The following is an 18,552-nucleotide window of genomic DNA, read 5'->3' as shown; positions in this document are numbered from 1 at the left end:
TCTCTTGTGTGCCAACTGCTCATTGGGTCAGGCAGGATGCCAGCCATATTAAAAGTTTATTATAGATTTTACCCATTACTTAGGATTAGGAGGGGACTGCTTAAAAGAGTGGTAAAGCAGATTCAATAATGACCTTCAAGAAGGAATTAGAATAATGTTTTAAGAGGAAAAGTCAGTGGAGAAATAACAGGAGCAAAGGACAAATGACTTTGCTAGTTCAAAAAGGCCAAATGCGGTACTCTTCTATGATTAAACCAAGTATATTTAAAACACATCTTTTCCCTCCTGATTTGATACCACCCTCATTCTTGTTGAGGGAGAAACCATTTCCATTCTGACTTCTGTGGCATTGAGTAAGGTTATATCAAATCTACTTTGAAGCCTAAGGTTCTTTTCTTGATAGCAGTCTATTCATAGGTCAGTAACGCTGCCTGCAAAATATTTACTCCCTGAGTTTAAGTCAATATTCCTGTGGCTTACCAAACCACCTTAGTTCACTATACAGGAGTTCTCCACACCCATTAAATATATAATTGGAATTGGAATTGCTTTATTGTCGGCACATTTAACAAGATACAGTGAAAAGCTTGTCTGGCATACTGTTCATTCTGATCAAATCATTAGACTGCATTGAGGTAGAACAAGATAAAACAATAACAGAATGCAGAATAAATTATATTTTTATAAATTATAAATTTATAATTTTAAATTATAAACTGCAGAGAAAACGCAGTGCAAGTAGACAATAAGGTGCAAAGTTAGGTCAAGAGTGTGTTTTATTCCAACATTTAATCCTCTTAGAACAGCCAGGTAGAAGTTGGCCTTGACATGGAGCGTATCGCCACGAGAATCGGAGATCTCAAAGCAATGATTCAAGTCTTTGGTTTACTCTGTATTTCTGTGCACTGCTGGTAACATTTAGAAGATAAATGCATTAATGTTAGAAAAGGAAACCCTTGCAGGAGACAGAGTAGGAACACATGCCTTTTTAAGATAGCTTTTCAGTGGAGCAGAGATATAGTGAAGAAAATGGCTGCTTTTGATGCTGTGTAAGTGACTCTGATCCACCTTCTTTCTTCTTTTAGAATTGATCCCAGCCCTTCAGTGTTCTTTCCACCAACATCAACAGACACCAGAGCAGAAGCTCAACCACATGGTGGAGCAACAACCACCCCCCACCCACACACACACACACACACACACAAAACAACACTGGAGGAATGCAGCAGGCCAGGCAGCATGTAGGATCTGGACTGATCTTATGCTCCTCTCAAAACCTCCCCATCAGTCCTGATGAAGGGTCTCAGCCCGAAACGTCAACTGTTTACTATTTTCCATAGATGCTGCCTGGCCTGCTGAGTTCCTCCAGCATTTAGTGTGTGCTGCTTTGGATTTCCAGCATCTGCAGATTTTCTCTTGTTAGTGATCACCTGGTGGAACCTTTAGTAAGTGAAGGCTAGAGAGCATACTCAACAAGAGCAAAAACATCCCGGTGCCACTTGTGCCAAACTGATTTGACTGCGGGCCTCACATAAAGGAACCAGCTGTATCCAACCAGGATGGGAAGTGCCAGACATTTCAGATTGGTTCGCTAGAGATTTTGCCTGATGTTTGAACCCAACTCAACCCCAGCTCCGTCTCACAAGGCACTGAAGGGCTCTAGGTGACTTCTCTGGAATCCACCTTCTTGAATCTGGATCTGCACTGATCATATCCACCCCCCCCCCCAACGTGGCTGCTCCTCTCAAAACCATGCCTTCCCTAAAGTTGCCTCTTCTCTCGATGTCCTGAATCCACTCTCAAATCCCGTTTCAATCTCCCCTAACCCCTCCTGACCCAGATTCTCAATCCCCCACCGAAGGGATGGTAGTGAGGGCACTGATAGAAAGTCACTTTCCCTCAGCTCAAGTGCAGGGAAAAAGGAAACCGTTTAAAACTGGAGCTCTGGTTGTGATTAACTAACTCAGGACTGGCTGTTGATTAAAATTCAGTGTGTTTCCCCATCCTGCCTATGGGAAAACTGCCCACCAGATCCAACAACTTTCTTTTTCTTTTAGCAACCCATCAATGTTTTGACCTTTTATTATACAGGTCTATCAGCAAAATGCAGATGGATTATAACAATTGCAGAGGCAGAAACATGCTGTAACATTTCTGTTCAAGGACCACAAATCTTTAGAGTGAAATACTCGAGGCCAATAAGTAATAAGAGTATTAACTGTAACACTGACCTGCATAGGAGGAGACTGGGGAGATCTGTAATGGGTAGAGTTGGCTGGTGCTGACAGGTTGGTCATCACATTCGGTGGTCACTTCTATCACTTGGCAGATATCTGGTGGATTGCTGACAATCATGGGTTCTTCTATTATACCATGATGTGGAGAATACCCAAGCTCTTAAAAGGAATCACACTGTATCAGCTTGGATACGGTTGCAAGGGAAAGCTCTTGTGTAACATATGCATAGGACACGCTGAAATACTCAGCAAAGAAAATCACCCAACTCCTCAAACAATCCCCTTCCAAAATATAAAACCCTTTCAAAAAATAATATTCAAAAAGTATTGCACATGATCAGGGTATTTTTAACAAAATTAAATATGTCATAATAAAATTATACATTTATACAAAATATCATGTGAAACCATATTCAATACAGCTGCAGCCAATCTGACCACCCAACACCAAGCTAGCTACACTGACCTTCCTAATTATATCATGTTATATAGGAAAACTTCAAATTGAAACTAGAAACATAGAAAACCTACAACACAATACAGGTCCTTCGGCCCACAAAGCTGTGCCGAGCATGTCCCTACCTTAGAACTACATAGCCTTTACCCATAGCCCTCTATTTTTCTAAGCTCCATGTAGCCATCCAGGAGTCTCTTAAAAGACCCTATCGTTTCCGCCTCCACCACCGCTGCCGGCAGCCCATTCCACGCACTCAACACTCTCTGCGTAAAAAAACTTACCCCTGACATCTCCTCTGTACCTACTTCCAAGCACCTTAAAACAATGCCCTCTCGTGCTAGCCATTTCAGCCCTGGGGAAAAGCCTCTGACTATCCACACGATCAATGCCTCTCATTATCTTGTACATCTTTTATCAGGTCACCTCTCATTCTCTGTTGCTCCAAGGAGAAAAGGCCAAGTTCACTCAAACACAAGGAATTCTGCAGATGCTGGAAATTCAAGCAATACACATCAAAGTTGCTGGTGAACGCAGCAGGCCAGGCAGCATCTCTAGGAAGAGGTACAGTCGACGTTTCAGGTCGAGACCCTTCATCAGGACTAATGCTGATAGTCCTGATGAAGGGTCTTGGCCCAAAATGTCGACTGTACCTCTTCCTAGAGATGCTGCCTGGCCTGCCAAGTTCATTCAACCTATTCTCATAAGGCACGCTCCCCAATCCAGGCAACATCCTTGTAAATCTCCTCTGCACCCTTTCTATGGTTTCCACATCCTTCCTGTAGTGAGGCCACCAGAATAGAGCACAGTACTCCAAATGGGGTCTGACCAGGGTCCTACATAGCTGTAACATTACCTCTCGGTTTTTAAACTCAATTCCATGATTGATGAAGGCCAATGCACCGTATGCCTTCTTAACCACAGAGTCAACCTGCGTAGCAGCGTTGAGTGTCCTTTGGACTTGGACCCCAAGATCCCTCTGATCCTCCATATTGCCAAGAGTCTTACCATTAATGTTATATTCTGCCATCATATTTGACCTACCAAAATGAACTACCTCACACTTATCTGGGTTGAACTCCATCTGCCACTTCTCAGCCCAGTTTTGCATTCTATCATAGAAACATAGAAAATAGGTGCAGGAGTAGGCCATTCGGCCCTTCGAGCCTGCACCGCCATTCAGTATGATCATGACTGATCATCCAACCCAGAACCCTGTACCTGCCTTCTCTCCATACCCCGATCCCTGTAGCCACAAGGGCCATATCTAACTCCCTCTTAAATATAGTCAATGAACCGGCCTCAAATGTTTCCTGTGGCTATCAATGTCCCATCGTAACCTCTGACAGCCCTCCACACTATCCACAACACCCCCAACCTCTGTGTCATCAGTAAATTTATTAACTCATCCCTCCACTTCATCATCCAGGTCACTTATAAAAATCACAAAGAGTAGGGGGTCCCAGAGTGTTGGCGGGTGGCCAAGTGGTTAAGCTGTTGGTCTAGTGATCTGAAGGTCGCTAGTTCGAGCTTCAGCTAAGGCAGCGTGTTGTGTTCTTGAGCAAGGCACTTAACCACACATTGCTCTGCGACGACACCAGTGCCAAGCTGTATCAGCCCTTGCCCTTCCCTTGGACAACATCAGTGGCGTGGAGAGGGGAGATCTGCAGCATGGGCAACTGCCAGTCTCCCATACAAACCTGCCCAGGCCTGTGCCCTGGAAACTTTCCAAGGTTCAAATCCATGGTCTCTCGAGACTAACGGATGCCTATAAAGGAGTCCCAGAACAGATCCCTGAGGCACACCACTGGTGACCGACGTCCGTGCAGAATATGACCCGTCTAGAACCACTCTTTGCCTTCTGTGGGCAAGCCAGTTCTGGATTCACAAAGCAATGTCCCCTTGGATCCCATGCCTCCTTACTTTCTCAATAAGCCTTGCATGGGGAACCTTATCAAATGCCTTGCTAAAATCCATATGCACTACATCTACTGCTCTACCTTCATCAATGTGTTTAAGTCACCTCCTCAAAAAACTCAATCAGGCTCATAAGGCATGACCTGCCTTTGACAAAGCCATGCTGACTATTCCTAATCATATTATGCCTCTCAGGATCTTCTCCATCAACTTACCAACCGCTGAAGTAAGACTCACTGGTCTATAATTTCCTGGGCTATCCCTACACCCTTTCTTGAATAAAGAAACAAAATCTGCAACCCTCCTATCCTCCGGAACCTCTCCTGTCCTCATTGATGATGCAAAGATCATTACCAGAGGCTCAGCAATCTCCTCCCTCGCCTCCCACAGTAGCCTGGAGTACATCCCGTCCGGTCCTGGTGACTTATCCAACTTGATGCTTTCCAAAAGCTCCAGCACATCCTCTTCCTTAATATCTACATGCTCAAGCTTTTCAGTCTAGTGCAAGTCATCCCTACAATCGCCAAGATCCTTTTCTGTAGTGAATACTAGAGCAAAGTATTCATTAAGTACCTCCACTATTTCCTCCAGTTCCATACACACTTTTCCACTGTCACACTTGATTGGTCCTATTCTCTCACATCTTATCCTCTTGCTCTTCACATACTTGTAGAATGCCTTGGGGTTTTCCTTAATCCTGTCTGCCAAGGCCTTCTCATGGCCCCTTCTGGCTCTCCTGATTTTTGGTTTTTATATTAGTACAGTTAAAAACTCAAATGTGGCTATATTTCAAGTTAATGATTTTGAATTGTAGTAGTATAGAACCTGATTTCCCACTTTATGGGAAGCCGTCTATATATAGAAACAACAGAAAACCACCTGTGGTTTCCCCACCATTATCTTTATCAAAGACTCTGGTAGGTTATCACTTCTATAAATCATTCTGAAAACATAATCAGTTTACTCATGCTAACCAGAGCTGCCAGATGCACATACAAAAACAAGGTTATTGCTCAGCATGCTATTTATCTGCTCCTAACTGCCTCTAAACCAAACCCATAATAAAGATACATAAAAAGGATCAGTGAACTACTGACATAGACAATGAGGTAGTAAATGCTTTCTGAGGTAATATTCAAAAATAAGATTTGAAGTCCTCAAAGTATGACTAGAATTAACAGCTGAAGTCATCTACAGTCTTTAATGTATTATTTGTATTGCCTATCTAAATAGCCATTGTGTCCATAATTGCAGCTGCAAAACAATTGTTTTTGAAAGGTCAGTTCTGTTGTGAGCTTCATACTGGAAACGTATCAGAGGTAGAAATCTCATTGCATGCAGACATCCATTGTAGACGTGCGGAGATATCAGTAAACATTTTTCTGCCCTTTTATAGCTCAACAGTGCATTTATGAATCATTCTATAGATAACAGGTTTGCATTTTTTTAATCCTTCAGTGCCTGTCACTTCTTATGATAGACAGCAAACGCAAGAGGTACTGGAACACATGACTGAGCAAAAAAGTTATCGTAAAAATAACCAAACTCCTAGTGACCACCATATCATCTCTAAAAAAAAAGACGGTGACTTGCTTGGTGCAGTATATTTGTCAGGAAGTTTTTGGAAACATAAAATCACCATTTAAACAACGACCCATCCGTGTGCACTGAGTATATGAGACTCACCTACAAAGTTGTCCACAGTGCTGTGAACTTGTACGTCCTCTTTCATCAAAATACTGGGCTTTGTGCAGACATCATGATTGTTTCGCAATACTTCATTTTCTTCAAAAGGAAATACTGGTGCTTTCCACTGCAAAAAAAAACGATTCTTTTTTGTTACTCAGCAGCAAACATCTTCTTAATTCCTCAGTGAGACAATCTCTTTCGTGGAACATTTGAGGCAATCTATGAACTGCTTTTATAAAGAGCTACTTTTATGAGTATGTCATTCTGCACCTAATTTCCCGTAAACTATTTTGTATTCTTTTACTCTCTAAAGATCAAACATCATGATGTAAAAACGAAAAAAAAAAATCAGTTGACTAGTGATGATGGCTGTCAGTGCGTGTGAGTGAAAAGGCAAGTACAATCTGGATACTCCTGCCCTATAGTTTCCTATTCCAGGCAGTATCAGGAATGCGACAGTACAAGAAATTTCAACAGTAAGATATTCCACCCATTTCCAGTCTTTCAGTGATTTTATAAACATTTTTGATTGCTGCAAACCCATTATATACGATAAAGACAACAATAAAAAAATTCTGGCATAATGCTTTGACAACAGCATTGCATCCATGATTATTTCAAAACAGTGAATGTAATTTATTTACAAAAAGATTATGCCGATGCCGTAAACCCCATTAATACACACAAAATGCTGGAGGAACTCAGCAGGTCAGGCAGCATCTAGAGAGGCCTCAACCCTTCATCAGGACTAAAACCCTGACGAAAGATCTCAGCCCGAAACATCGATCGTTTATTCCTCTCCAAACATAGATGCTGCCTGACCTGCTGAGTTCCTCCAGCAGTTTGTGTGTCTTAATGGGGTTTATTTGCTCTATTCCATACGTATAAACTCTTGAATTTAGAAAATATTCTGGCTCTAGAATATTCACAAAGCCAGCTACCTCAACAAAACCATTGCCAGTTAATAACAGACATTGGTTCAGCTGTTATTAGCAAAATAATCAAAACTATTCAATGCGAGGAATGTGTAATGGCAGAAGAGGCATGCTGACTGTAGCATTTTTTCTGAATGCTATGATAGATTAAGATTAGCTTCCTGATCTCTTCATGGACTCGTATATAAGTTCTATCAAGTTACAAGGAAGTGGAACATTATTCACCTTAGCTGTTTTGCACTGTTCTTCCTTTTCCACTTTTGCTTTCTTTCCTGTGAAGAAAATTTTTAAGTTTCAGAACAAAAACATGCAGCGATGAAGGACATCATTTCAGTCACAACTATTGTGTATTTAATCTATTAGTAATATTTGAGTAATATTATAAATATATTGTTTGATTAAGCATCCTTTGTTGTTTACATAATTCATTGAGTTTTATATAAAAGTACGTAAATGGCATGACGCCACTACGTCATATGCTCATGCCTCACTAAAAGAGATGAAGTGTACAGGTTATCCTGGTCTCCCCTGTTTTGCTTTCAATTAGTTTTGTTTTGGAGGTACAAATCATAACAGTCGTGACGAACAAGTTGCGCTTTGGGTCGTTGTCCTGCTGAAAGATGAACTTCGTCCCCAGTTTAAGCTTCCTGGCAAAGGCCAGCAGGTTTTTATCCAGAATCTCTCTGTATTTAGCAGCATTCATCTTCCCACCAATCCGAACCAGATTTCTAGTCCCTGCTGCTGAAAAGCATCCCTGTAGCATGATGCTACCTCCACCATACTTTACAGTAGGGATGGTGTTACCTGGCTGATGCGCGGAACTAGATTTACACCACACATACACCACTTAGTGTTGAGGCCAAAAATTTCCACTTTAGTCTCATCCAAACACAAGGCCTTCTTCCACTTCTTTACAGTATCTTCTAAGTGTTAGTTTGCAAAGTCTTTATGGGCATGAATAAACATTTTTTTTTATCCAGGACTTTCTTCTTTGCTAGTCTTCCAAAAATAGCCATTTTGTGCAAGGCCTTAGAGATTGTGAAACCATGAACTTCATCTCCAGTTGCAGCCACTGAATTCTGCAGCTCACTCAGAGTGACTGTTGGCATCATAGTAGCCTCTCATACAAGTGCCATTCTCCTTTGGTGACTAACTTTAGAGGGGCAGCCTAAACTAGGCAGTGTGGCTGTTGTTTTATATTTTTTTCCACTTTTTCACTGAGCTCCGAGGTATGTTCAGTGCCTCTGAGATGGTCTCATACCCTTCCCAGATTTGTGCTTCTTTATTATCATTTCCCTGACTTGCCTTAAATACTCTTTTGTCTTCACTTTGGTTTGGTCTGTTGAAAATCTACCATTCTGTTGGACCTTACAGAGAGCGGGAGTATATATTCAGCTGATCCTCTGACTTTCTACATCTACAAATTGGGTGAGTTGGTAAGGTAATAAATAGTACTGCACCTAAGGAAAGACTGCATAGTAATTACAAAGGGGGTGAATACTTTGTCAGCCTCACAACTTTGATTTTTAATTTTTAGTAAGTTGTTGACAGGTTTTGGAATTTTTCTTTGGATTTGATATAATGCACAATATTTTGTAGATTCACTCAAAAATCCTACTGCAAATTATTTTAAATTTAGAAAATGAGACAGTAAAATGTGAAAATAGTTGTGGGGGCTGAGTACGTTTTTAGGGCACCGTATATAAAGAGCATATCCGGCAAGCAAAAACAAATGGACTGCACAGGGAAGAGAAAAAGATAGAAAGTTAAGTCCAAGTATCAAAAAGAGCACTAATCAGCATGCTGTTGATGTAAAATCTGACACAGAACTGGTTAGCAATGAGATGTGCAATGTGAAAACAAACAGGAGACAAGCAATATGGTTACACTAGAAGTAAACGACAACTTAATTAAAAAGGAATTGGACACTGGCTAGGCTATTTCAGTTATTCCACAAAATGAGTTTAAATGACACTGCAGAGATACTGAGGCCTGAAAATATCCAACTAAGAACTTAGTTGGAGAAAAATAACTCCTATGGGAATAGCATTCGTAACAGTGAAATACAACTACCAACAAGCCACATTGGACTCGTATGTGATAAAAAAAAGGAATGCCAGCATTTGGATCTCCTCAAACCCAATCTCAAAATGAATATGCAAGACAAACAGCTGAGACAAATTGAGGATTCCTCAAACAAGGAGGTTCAATGTTTCACTCCTGGACAAGCAGTCCTGGTGAGGGACTACAGAGTTGATCAATAGTGGGTACTTGGAAAGATTAAGGACAGAACTGGACCACTCTCCTGCAAAGTGGAGATTGCGTCTGATGTCATCTGGAGATGACACATTGATCAATTGAGGAGAGCAGAGTCAATTGTTGGAGAAGAAAGGTGTCCAGAGCTGTCAGAACCTCTTCCTGCAGTCCCAGAGTCAGCTCCTACAACCACCATGGAGGAGACCCCAGAACCTGAGATTATTTCACAGCCACAAGTCTCATCTGCCAAGCAGAGTCACCCCCACTTAGGAAAAACTTTATTGTACAAGAGTAAGAATTTCTCCACAGTGATTAAATCTTTAGGTCTGTATGGGATAATTCAAAATTTATGTTGTGATTGTGTATATAGTAGTTATATATGTGTACAGCGTAGTGTGTGTGTGTTATATATTGTTAGGTTGCATTCTATATTGAGTTGAAGTTCATAATCACATAGGGAGGAGTGTTGTGTATTTAATATTTCAGTAATATTGTAATTATATTGTTTTATTAAGATTTTTTGTTGTTTGCATAATTCATTGTGTTATAAGTAAAGGCATACGCCATTGCACCATATCATATGTGCATGCTGTGCTATGTAAAGAAACAAAGCATACATATTCTCCCAGTCTCGACGTATTTTTTTTTCCCCATTACTGTATATATTTTGGCATTACAAAATATAACAAGAAGCCTGACTTTCGAAGGTCGACTGAGTTACTCAGATTGGGTATGTGTTAGCAACTGCAGAAACATCCAGCTTTCCTTAATCATGTACTGAAGAAATTAGGAAATTTAACACCAAGAGAAGTTTTTAATTTTTTTAAAATTTAGGACTACAGTGTTGAGCATGTCCTTCCTGCCCAACAAGCAACATTGACCAGCAACCCACCTATTTAAAACTAGCCCAATCACCGGACAATTTATAATGACCAATTAATCTACTAACTTGTATGTCTTTGGGCTGCCGGAGGAAACTAGAGGACCCGATGGTGAAAACCCACACAGCCACAGTGAAAATATACAAACTCCTCACAGGTGACGCTAGAATTGAACTCCAAATTCCGAAATGCCCTAGCTATAATAGCATTGCACTAAACCACTATGCTACCACAGCGCCCCTAAGTCATTAAAGCATCGAAAAAGCTTTTAAAAACAGTGCCTTTAATTGGCAAATATAATACTCAGTTTGAATTGGATAATTGTTCATGGTTGTCATTCATTTAAATCATTGCCACCATTACATAGGGTCTTGGTGAGACAACACACATCTGGATTATTGTACTGTATACAACTCTGGTACACATAGAGTGCAGCAGAGATACACAAGAACCTGGGCATTTAAAAATCCAGGTGGCATCTAAAGAGGAAAATGGACAACATCAACTGTCACCTTCTTTCCATGGATGCAGTCTGACCCACTGAGATCCTCCAGTGCCTTTGTGTGTGGATCCTGGGACAGCAGGTTTACCTCATTAGGGGGAATTGAGCATAGAAGCCCCAAATTCTCTGGAGTTTAGAAGAGAATGCATTGAAATACAGGAACTTATTACAGGGTCTCGGCCTGAAACGTCGACTGCACCTCTTCCTAGAGATGCTGCCTGGCCTGCTGCGTTCACCAGCAACTTTTATGTGTGTAACTTATTTCTGAATTACTTCCAGGAACTTATAGGCTGGATGCAGGGGGATTGTTCTCCCTGGCTCAGGAATTGCAGTCTGAGAATAAGAGGTAATTGAAAGTAAGAGAAATTGCTTCACTCAGTAATTGAGCCGGTGAACCAGGGTTGAGGGACCAAACTCGGCGAGTCCAGAGGTAGAGACCCAAAGCCAAAGGCTGAGTACGGGGCCAGGGACTGTAGGTTGGAGGCAGAATGTCCAAGAGTCTGGGCCTAAGGACTGGAAGCCTGTGTGTGTGTGTGTGTGTGTGTGTATATGTATGTGAGAGTGGGGGGGGGAGGCTGCGAAAGGGGCTTATTTAGCTGTTTTTGCCATTTTGTTCTGTTGCTGATGCTGCTGAGTCTGCTTGTGTTATTTGGCTCATCATTATGGCCTTTTTGTCTGCGTGCTAGAATGGGTGGTGACACTTGCAGGTCTCTCTTTGGGTGTGTTGATGTAATCGATGTATTTCACTGTAAGCTTTGATGTACCTGTGGTAAGTAAATCTGAATCTGAGTCTGGAGAGTTGTCGAGGCTCAGTCACTGAGTTAGTTTAAATACGGGTCAATAACGTTTTGGATATTTACAATATCAAATGACTTGGAGAGAGCAGTGAGCAGTGTTTAGTTAGATTGGCCATGATTCTGATGAATACTAGAGCGGGCTCAAAACAGCCATATAGCTTCTATCATTATGTTCTTATTATAACAAGAGTTGCAATACAAAGACAACATTGTTTCTTAAAAGTATTTCCAGACTCTCATAATGGAAGAACTTTCATGGAAAATGTTGAAAGGGATTTGATCCAAATTATTACACGCAGTAAAGCGCACAAACTATTAATGTAAACAGACTGACATTAAGCTATGATTAAAGGTCTGAAAATCATTAGTCAGTTTATAGATCAATAAAATAAAACCTACAGATATAATTTAAATATAAACACACGAGATTCTGCAGATACTAGAAATCCAGAGCAACACACATAAACTGCTGGAGGAACTCAGCAGGTCAGGCTCTGGAAAGGAATGAACAGTTGACATATCGGCCCGAGACCCTTCTTCAGGGCTGGAAAGGAAGGGGAAAGATGCCAGAATAAAAAGATAGAGGGAGAGGAAGGAGAACCAGCTAGGTGATAGGAGAAGGCACGTGGGTGAGGATTTAATTTAAACAGTTGCATGCAAAAGTACATGGGTCCTGCTAAAATATATTAACGGAGGTGAAGAGTATGAATGCCACAAGTTCAACAACACAATTAAATGCTCTTTGTATAAGCACAATTGATAATGGACAATATTTAGGATTGCGTCACTATTCCAAGTCAAGTCAAATTTATTTATAAAGCACATTTAAAAACAACCCATGTTGACAAAAGTGCTGTACAATCCATAACAGGTAGCTGAAATCACAAATACAAGAAACACAGATATAAACAAGAAGGCACACAGCTTATAGGCACAAAATAAACAACACACGAGCCTAGGCACAAGCCAAAGATCAGCCACATCAGGAAGATTCAAATGCTAGTGAATAAAAGTAAGTTTTGAGCTTGGAATTAAAAGTCAATGGAGGGGACAGATCTGATAGGGAGGGGGATGCTGTTCCACAGTCTAGGGGCTACAACAGCAAAGGTGCGGTCACCCCTGAACTTAAATTTAGATCATGGGACAGCCAGGAGCCCCAAGTCAGCCGACCTGAGGGACCTGAAAGTTATTGTTGATCCTATAACAACCCCAGTATCTGATCTGCTTTGCCCAGGGCATTAAGCAATGCAACAACTGATACAAGTTGTTGTCAATCAGGACTCCACATCACTTCCAATTTCCATTCCTTTAGTTTCTTCTTTAGTTTTCAGCCACTATATGAAATGCTTTCAATTTCTTTACATTGAACTTCACTTGCCACCAATCTGCCCTGTTCTCAGTTATTTTCAAATCCCCAAAACAGCCTACCTTGCTTTGCAACTTATCATAGATTTGTACAGGCTGCATTTACTGCATTAGGCCACTAAAAAGGAGAAGTTTAAGAGCAGCCCACACAGAAATTTGTGCTGAAGTTGTTGAAAGGGGCAGGATGGTATCCCAGTGGTGAGCACCACGATGTAAGATGTGGGGTCGCTTCCTGCTGCTCTCTGTAAGGAGTTTGTACATTCCCCCCATCACCATGTAGTTTTCCTCCTGGTGCTCTGGTCTCCTCGCACATACCAAGGATGTACGGATTAGGGCTAGTGAGCTGTGCTGGCACCATGCTGACACTTGAGGGCTACCCAGCACAACCCTCACTGATTTATTTTGGCGCAACTGACATATTTCACTGTATGTTTCAGTGCAAATGTGACAAATAAAGCTAATCTTTAGAAAGCCTTTCAACATTCCTCTTCCCCAATGTCCTTCCCGACACCAGCTGAACCGAGTTACCCAGGGATACTAAACAGATAAAACAAACACACTCAAGAGAAAAGAATGTCTTCCTGAAGAGAGAGGCCATTGAAACACTTGATAAGAAGGCAGGTACACATTGATTAATGAACAAAAGATGACTTGTTGGGATCGACCTAACCAATCTTGTTGTTGTAAGTATGTTGATTTATGGCTGAATATAAAGCAGTGACTCTGAGAATGTAATCAATCTCAGAATCCAGATGAGAGTTATAAACCATTAAAATGTTAAGCTTCACATGTATAATCTTAATCCCCTGATTTCACTCCAGTAACCATGTAAATTGCTTTGAAAACCGTTCTTTTACTCAAGTACCTTTTTTATTGGGTTTTTCAGTAGCCGGTAGCATTCTGTACACCCTGTACGCATTACTCCCCTTTTTGATACTTTTATCCTTTACTTCCTCTATGTCAGGTAATGAATTCATGGCACAGCGGAAATTAGCCTTCCATGTCTTGGGATCAGGTTTGTCAACACCATGGTGATATTTTCCTGTCAGCACACACAAAAATATAACAAGTGGAACAGCGTTCAGCATCTGTGATTTTTAAAAATCTGTTGCATATGCATCATTTAAAGGTTCAAAGTAAATTTATTATCAAAGTATGTTTATGTTGGCACATACTACCCTGAGATTCATTTTCTTGCAGGCATTCACAGTAGAACAAAAAAAGGGGTCCTGTCGGGAGCCTGTAATCTACAGCTGCACGCAAACTGCAGGGGTGAGTCAGGGGTGAGTTCCTGATTCTGGAGTTGGCTGACCGACTGTTTTCGATATCTTCAGGAGCGGCCTGGAAGATGTGCGCATTCAGGCTGCTGCTTCAGGGTGGACGACTCGTTTCCTTGCCAGTGTCGCCAAATGGACCGTGGCGGAGATCGGAACATCAGGACAGTCGATGTGGCTGCTGGAGGCCTCTTTTCTTTCTTTTCTCTCTCTCTCTCACACACACACACACACACACACACACACACGTGGGGAGAATCTGGAATCTGCTAGTTCTTGAGTCAGATGAGCTCGAATAGGTGTTTCTTCAGACTGCTACATCAAAGCAGTGATCTGTTGGTCTCCCTCTCACTGTGGAAAGGATGACACCTCTCTGTCCATTGTTAGTGAGAGAGAGGGAGCCTGTGGCATGTCGAAGTGCTGGGTTAATGACTATAGTTTTTTTGTCGGGCTGCAGATCAAGGGCTCAGTGGGGGCTTGCTGTTGTTTGCTCGGTGGGTGATGGGGACTGATGTTTCCTGTAATGTAGTTGGAGAGAGGAGAGGGGGAGGGGTGATGCTTTGCTGTTGCTTGTACATGGGATGCGGGTGGGGGGTTTTAAGGTTCTAAAGTTTTTTTGTCATTCATTCTTTGGGGGTTTTCTTCTGTTTTGTGGATGTCTGCAAAGAGTATGAATTTCAAGTTGTACACTGTATACATTCTCTGATATTAAACTGAACCATTGAACCATTGAAATACAATTGAATCAATGAAAAACAGCACACAAAGATAGACAAACAACCAATGTGCAATCACAAAATAAACAAATAATGATAACAATGAATAAGTAAATGATTAAGCCAGGAAGATTAAAATATACAAATAATGGACTTTTACTACATATAAGCCTGAAATGCTGTAAGACTGTGAAATGCTGTGATACTGTGAACACGTTTCTGCTATTGCTAATTTAATGAAACTACTTAAGCTGTTATACAACAGCTCTCTTTCCCAATTCTGATAAAATATTCCAGACTTACAGTAGTTGTTTCTCTTTCCACAGATATTGCCTGACTTACTGAACATCTCCCACATTCAGAAAATGAGAAATCCAAAAATAATTTCAAGTTTATTATGTTGGTTAAACTGCTACTAATCTGTTCTCTATAATTTTCCTATACATTCCCACAAAAAAGTCAACATTTCTTTCTGCTGAAATGTTAACATTTCTTTCAGCAGGGGAGTCCTGCTGAAGGGTCTCGGCCTGAAATGTCAACCGTACTCTTTTCCATAGATGCTGCCTGGCCTGCTGAGTTCCTCCAGCATTATGTGTGTTGCTTAGATCTCCAGCAACTGCAGGTTTATTTCTTTCTTTCTGATTTTATTTTCAAACCGCGGCTATAATTTGACACTGCAGATCAAGGCACGACTGCGCAAGAGCGTGGATGTCAGCCAGTTAGAACAGCAAGAAGGGTTTAAAAGGAGGCAGTTATTTCTTCAGCACTTTGATCAAGGCATGACTGTGCAAATGCGTGGACATCAGCGAGTTAGAGCAGCGAGAAAAATTTAAAAAGAAGACAGGCACAGGAGTAGAGGGAGACAGAGTAGGAGGGCTTTGGCTCAACGTGGTTTTGGCAGTAAAGGGTCAAGGTAAGGTCAGTTATTTGTGAAGAACAGAAATAGGAAGTATATGTGTGAGGCCGGTGTTCTGTGCTCGGTGTCAGATGTAGGAAGTCCTGGAGACTCCTAGCCTCCCAGACGTCCATTTCTGCACCAGGTGAATTGAGCTACAGCTCCTTAGGGACTGGGTTAGAGAACTGGAGATGCAGCTCAATGACGTTTGTCTGGTCAGGGAGAGTGAGGAGGTGATAGAGAGGAGCTATAGGCAGGTAGTCACACTGGGGCCTCAGGAGACAGATAAGTGGGTAACAGTCAAGAGAGGGAAGGGGAAGAGTCAGGTGCTAGAGAGTACCCCTATGCTGTCCCCCTTAACAATAAGTACTTCTGTTTAAATACTGTTGGGGGGGATGACCTACCTGGGGGAAGCAACAGTGGCTGCACCTCTGGCACAGAGTCTGTCCCTGTGGCTCAGAAAGACAGGGAAAGGAAGAAGGCAGCAGTAATAAAGGATTCTGTAGTTAGGGGTCAGACAGGTGACTCTGTGGACACAGGAAAGAAACTCGGATGGTAGCTTGCCTCCCAGGTGCCAGGGTCCGGGATGTTTCAGATCGCGTCCACGACATGCTGAAGTGGGAAGGTGAACAGCCTGAGGTTGTGGTACATATTGGTACCAACAACATAGGTAGGAAAAAGGAGGAGGTCCTGAAAACAGACTACAGGGAGTTAGGAAGGAAGTTGAGAAGCAGGACCTCAAAGGTAGTCATCTCGGGATTACTTCCTGTGCCACGTGACAGTGAGTATAGGTATAGAATGAGGTGGAGGATAAATGAGGGCTGAAGGATTGAAGCGGGGGCAGGGATTCAGAATTCTGGATCATTGGGACCTCTTTTGGGGCAGGCGTAACCAGTTCTAAAAGGACGGGTTGCACTTGAATCCCAGTGGACCAATATCCTGGCGGGGAGATTTGCTAAGGCTACTGGGGAGAGTATAAACTAGAATTGCAGGGGGATGGGAAATGAACTAAAGAGATACAGGAAGGGGCAGTTGGCTCACAAATAAAGAAAGCTTGGAGACAGTGCCAGAGGGAGGATAGGCAGGTGATAGAGAAGGGATGCGCTCAGACCGATGGTTTGAGATGTGTCTATTTTAATGCAAGGAGTATTATGAACAAAGCAGATGAGCTTAGAACGTGAAACAGTACTTGGCGCTATGATGTTGTGGCCATTACTTAGACTTCGATGGTCAGGCAGGAATGGTTACTTAGAGTGCCAGGCTTTAGATGTTTCAGAAAGGACAGGGAGGGAGGCAAAAGAGGTGGGGCATGGCACTGTTGATCGGAGATAGTGTCACGGCTGCAGAAAAGGAGGTCATCATAGAGGGATTGTTTACTGAGTCTCTGTGGGTGGAAGTTAGGAACAGAAAGGGGTCAATAACTCTACTGGGTGTTTTTTATAGACCACCCAATAGTAACAGAGACATCGAGGAGCAGATAGGGAGACAGATTCTGGAAAGATGCAATAATAACAGGGTTGTCATGGTGGGGGATTTTAATTTCCCAAACGTTGATTGGCATTTCCCTAGAGCAAGGGGTTTAGATCGGGTGTAGATGGTTAGGTGTGTTCAGGAAGGTTTGCTGACACAATATGTAGATAAGTCTACAAGAGGAGAGGCTGTACTTGATTTGGTATTGGGAAATGAACCTGGTCAGGCGTCAGGTCTCTCAGTGGGAGAGAATTTCGGAGATGGTCAGCACAATTCTATCTCCTTTACCAGAGCACTGGAGAGGGATAGGAACAGACAAGATAGGAAAGCGTTTAATTGGAGTAAGGGGAAATACAAGCCTATCAAGCAGAAACTTGGAAGCATAAATGGGGAACAGATGTTCTCAGGGAAATGTAAGGCAGAAATGTGGCAAATGTTCAAGGGATATTTGCGTGGCGTTCTGCACAGGTACGTTCCAATCAGACAGGGAAAGGATGGTAGGGTACAGGAATCCTGGTGTACAAAAGCTATTGTAAATCTAGTCAAGAAGAAAAGCTTACAAAAGGTTCAAAAAACTAGGTAATTATAGAGATCTAGAAGATTATAAGGCTAGCAGGAAGGAGCTTAAGAATGAAATTCGTAGAGCCAGAAGGGGCCATGAGAAGTCCTTGGCAGGCAGTATTAAGGAGAACCCCAAGGCATTCTACAAGCATGTGAAGAGCAAGAGGATAAGGCATGAGAGAACAGGACCACCAAGTGTGACAGTGCAAAAGTGTGTATGGAACTGAAGGAGATGGCAGAGGTACTTAATGAATACTTTGCTTCAGTATTCACTCTGGAAAAGGATCTTGGCGGTTATAGGAATGATTTACAGCGGACTGAAAAGCTTGAGCACATAGATATTAAAAAAAAAAGAGGATGTGCAGGAGCTTTTGGAAAACATCAAGTTGGATAAGTCACCAGAACCAGATGAGATGTACCCCAGGCTACTGTGGGAGGCGAGGGAGGAGATTGCTGAGCCTCTGGCAATGATCTTTGCATCATCAATGGGGACGAGAAAGGTTCCAGAGGATTGGAGGGTTGCAGATGTTGTTCCCTTATTCAAGAAAGGGTGTAGAGATATCCCAGGAAATTATAGGCCAGTGAGTCTTACTTCAGTGGTTG

The 18,552-nt window shown here is 42.0% G+C and overlaps 1 protein-coding gene across 3 annotated transcripts in view; it reads right to left on the bottom strand.

The window, feature by feature from the left end:
• Window positions 1-18,552, bottom strand: part of irf2b (interferon regulatory factor 2b) — a 69,385-nt gene that overhangs the window by 3,275 nt on the left and 47,558 nt on the right. For all 3 annotated transcript variants that reach the window (XM_063049409.1, XM_063049410.1, XM_063049411.1), the window contains exons 5-8: window positions 13,899-14,075; window positions 7,458-7,504; window positions 6,295-6,421; window positions 2,232-2,396 (exon numbers count right to left, since the gene is read on the bottom strand). In XM_063049409.1, the coding sequence (XP_062905479.1) occupies window positions 2,232-2,396; window positions 6,295-6,421; window positions 7,458-7,504; window positions 13,899-14,075 (516 nt within the window). The remainder of the gene's footprint in view (window positions 1-2,231; window positions 2,397-6,294; window positions 6,422-7,457; window positions 7,505-13,898; window positions 14,076-18,552) is intronic.

Source organism: Mobula hypostoma, chromosome 5 (genome assembly GCF_963921235.1).
Source record: "Mobula hypostoma chromosome 5, sMobHyp1.1, whole genome shotgun sequence".
NCBI classification, from domain to species: domain Eukaryota; kingdom Metazoa; phylum Chordata; class Chondrichthyes; order Myliobatiformes; family Myliobatidae; genus Mobula; species Mobula hypostoma.
This window is presented reverse-complemented; position numbering and strand designations above follow the sequence as displayed.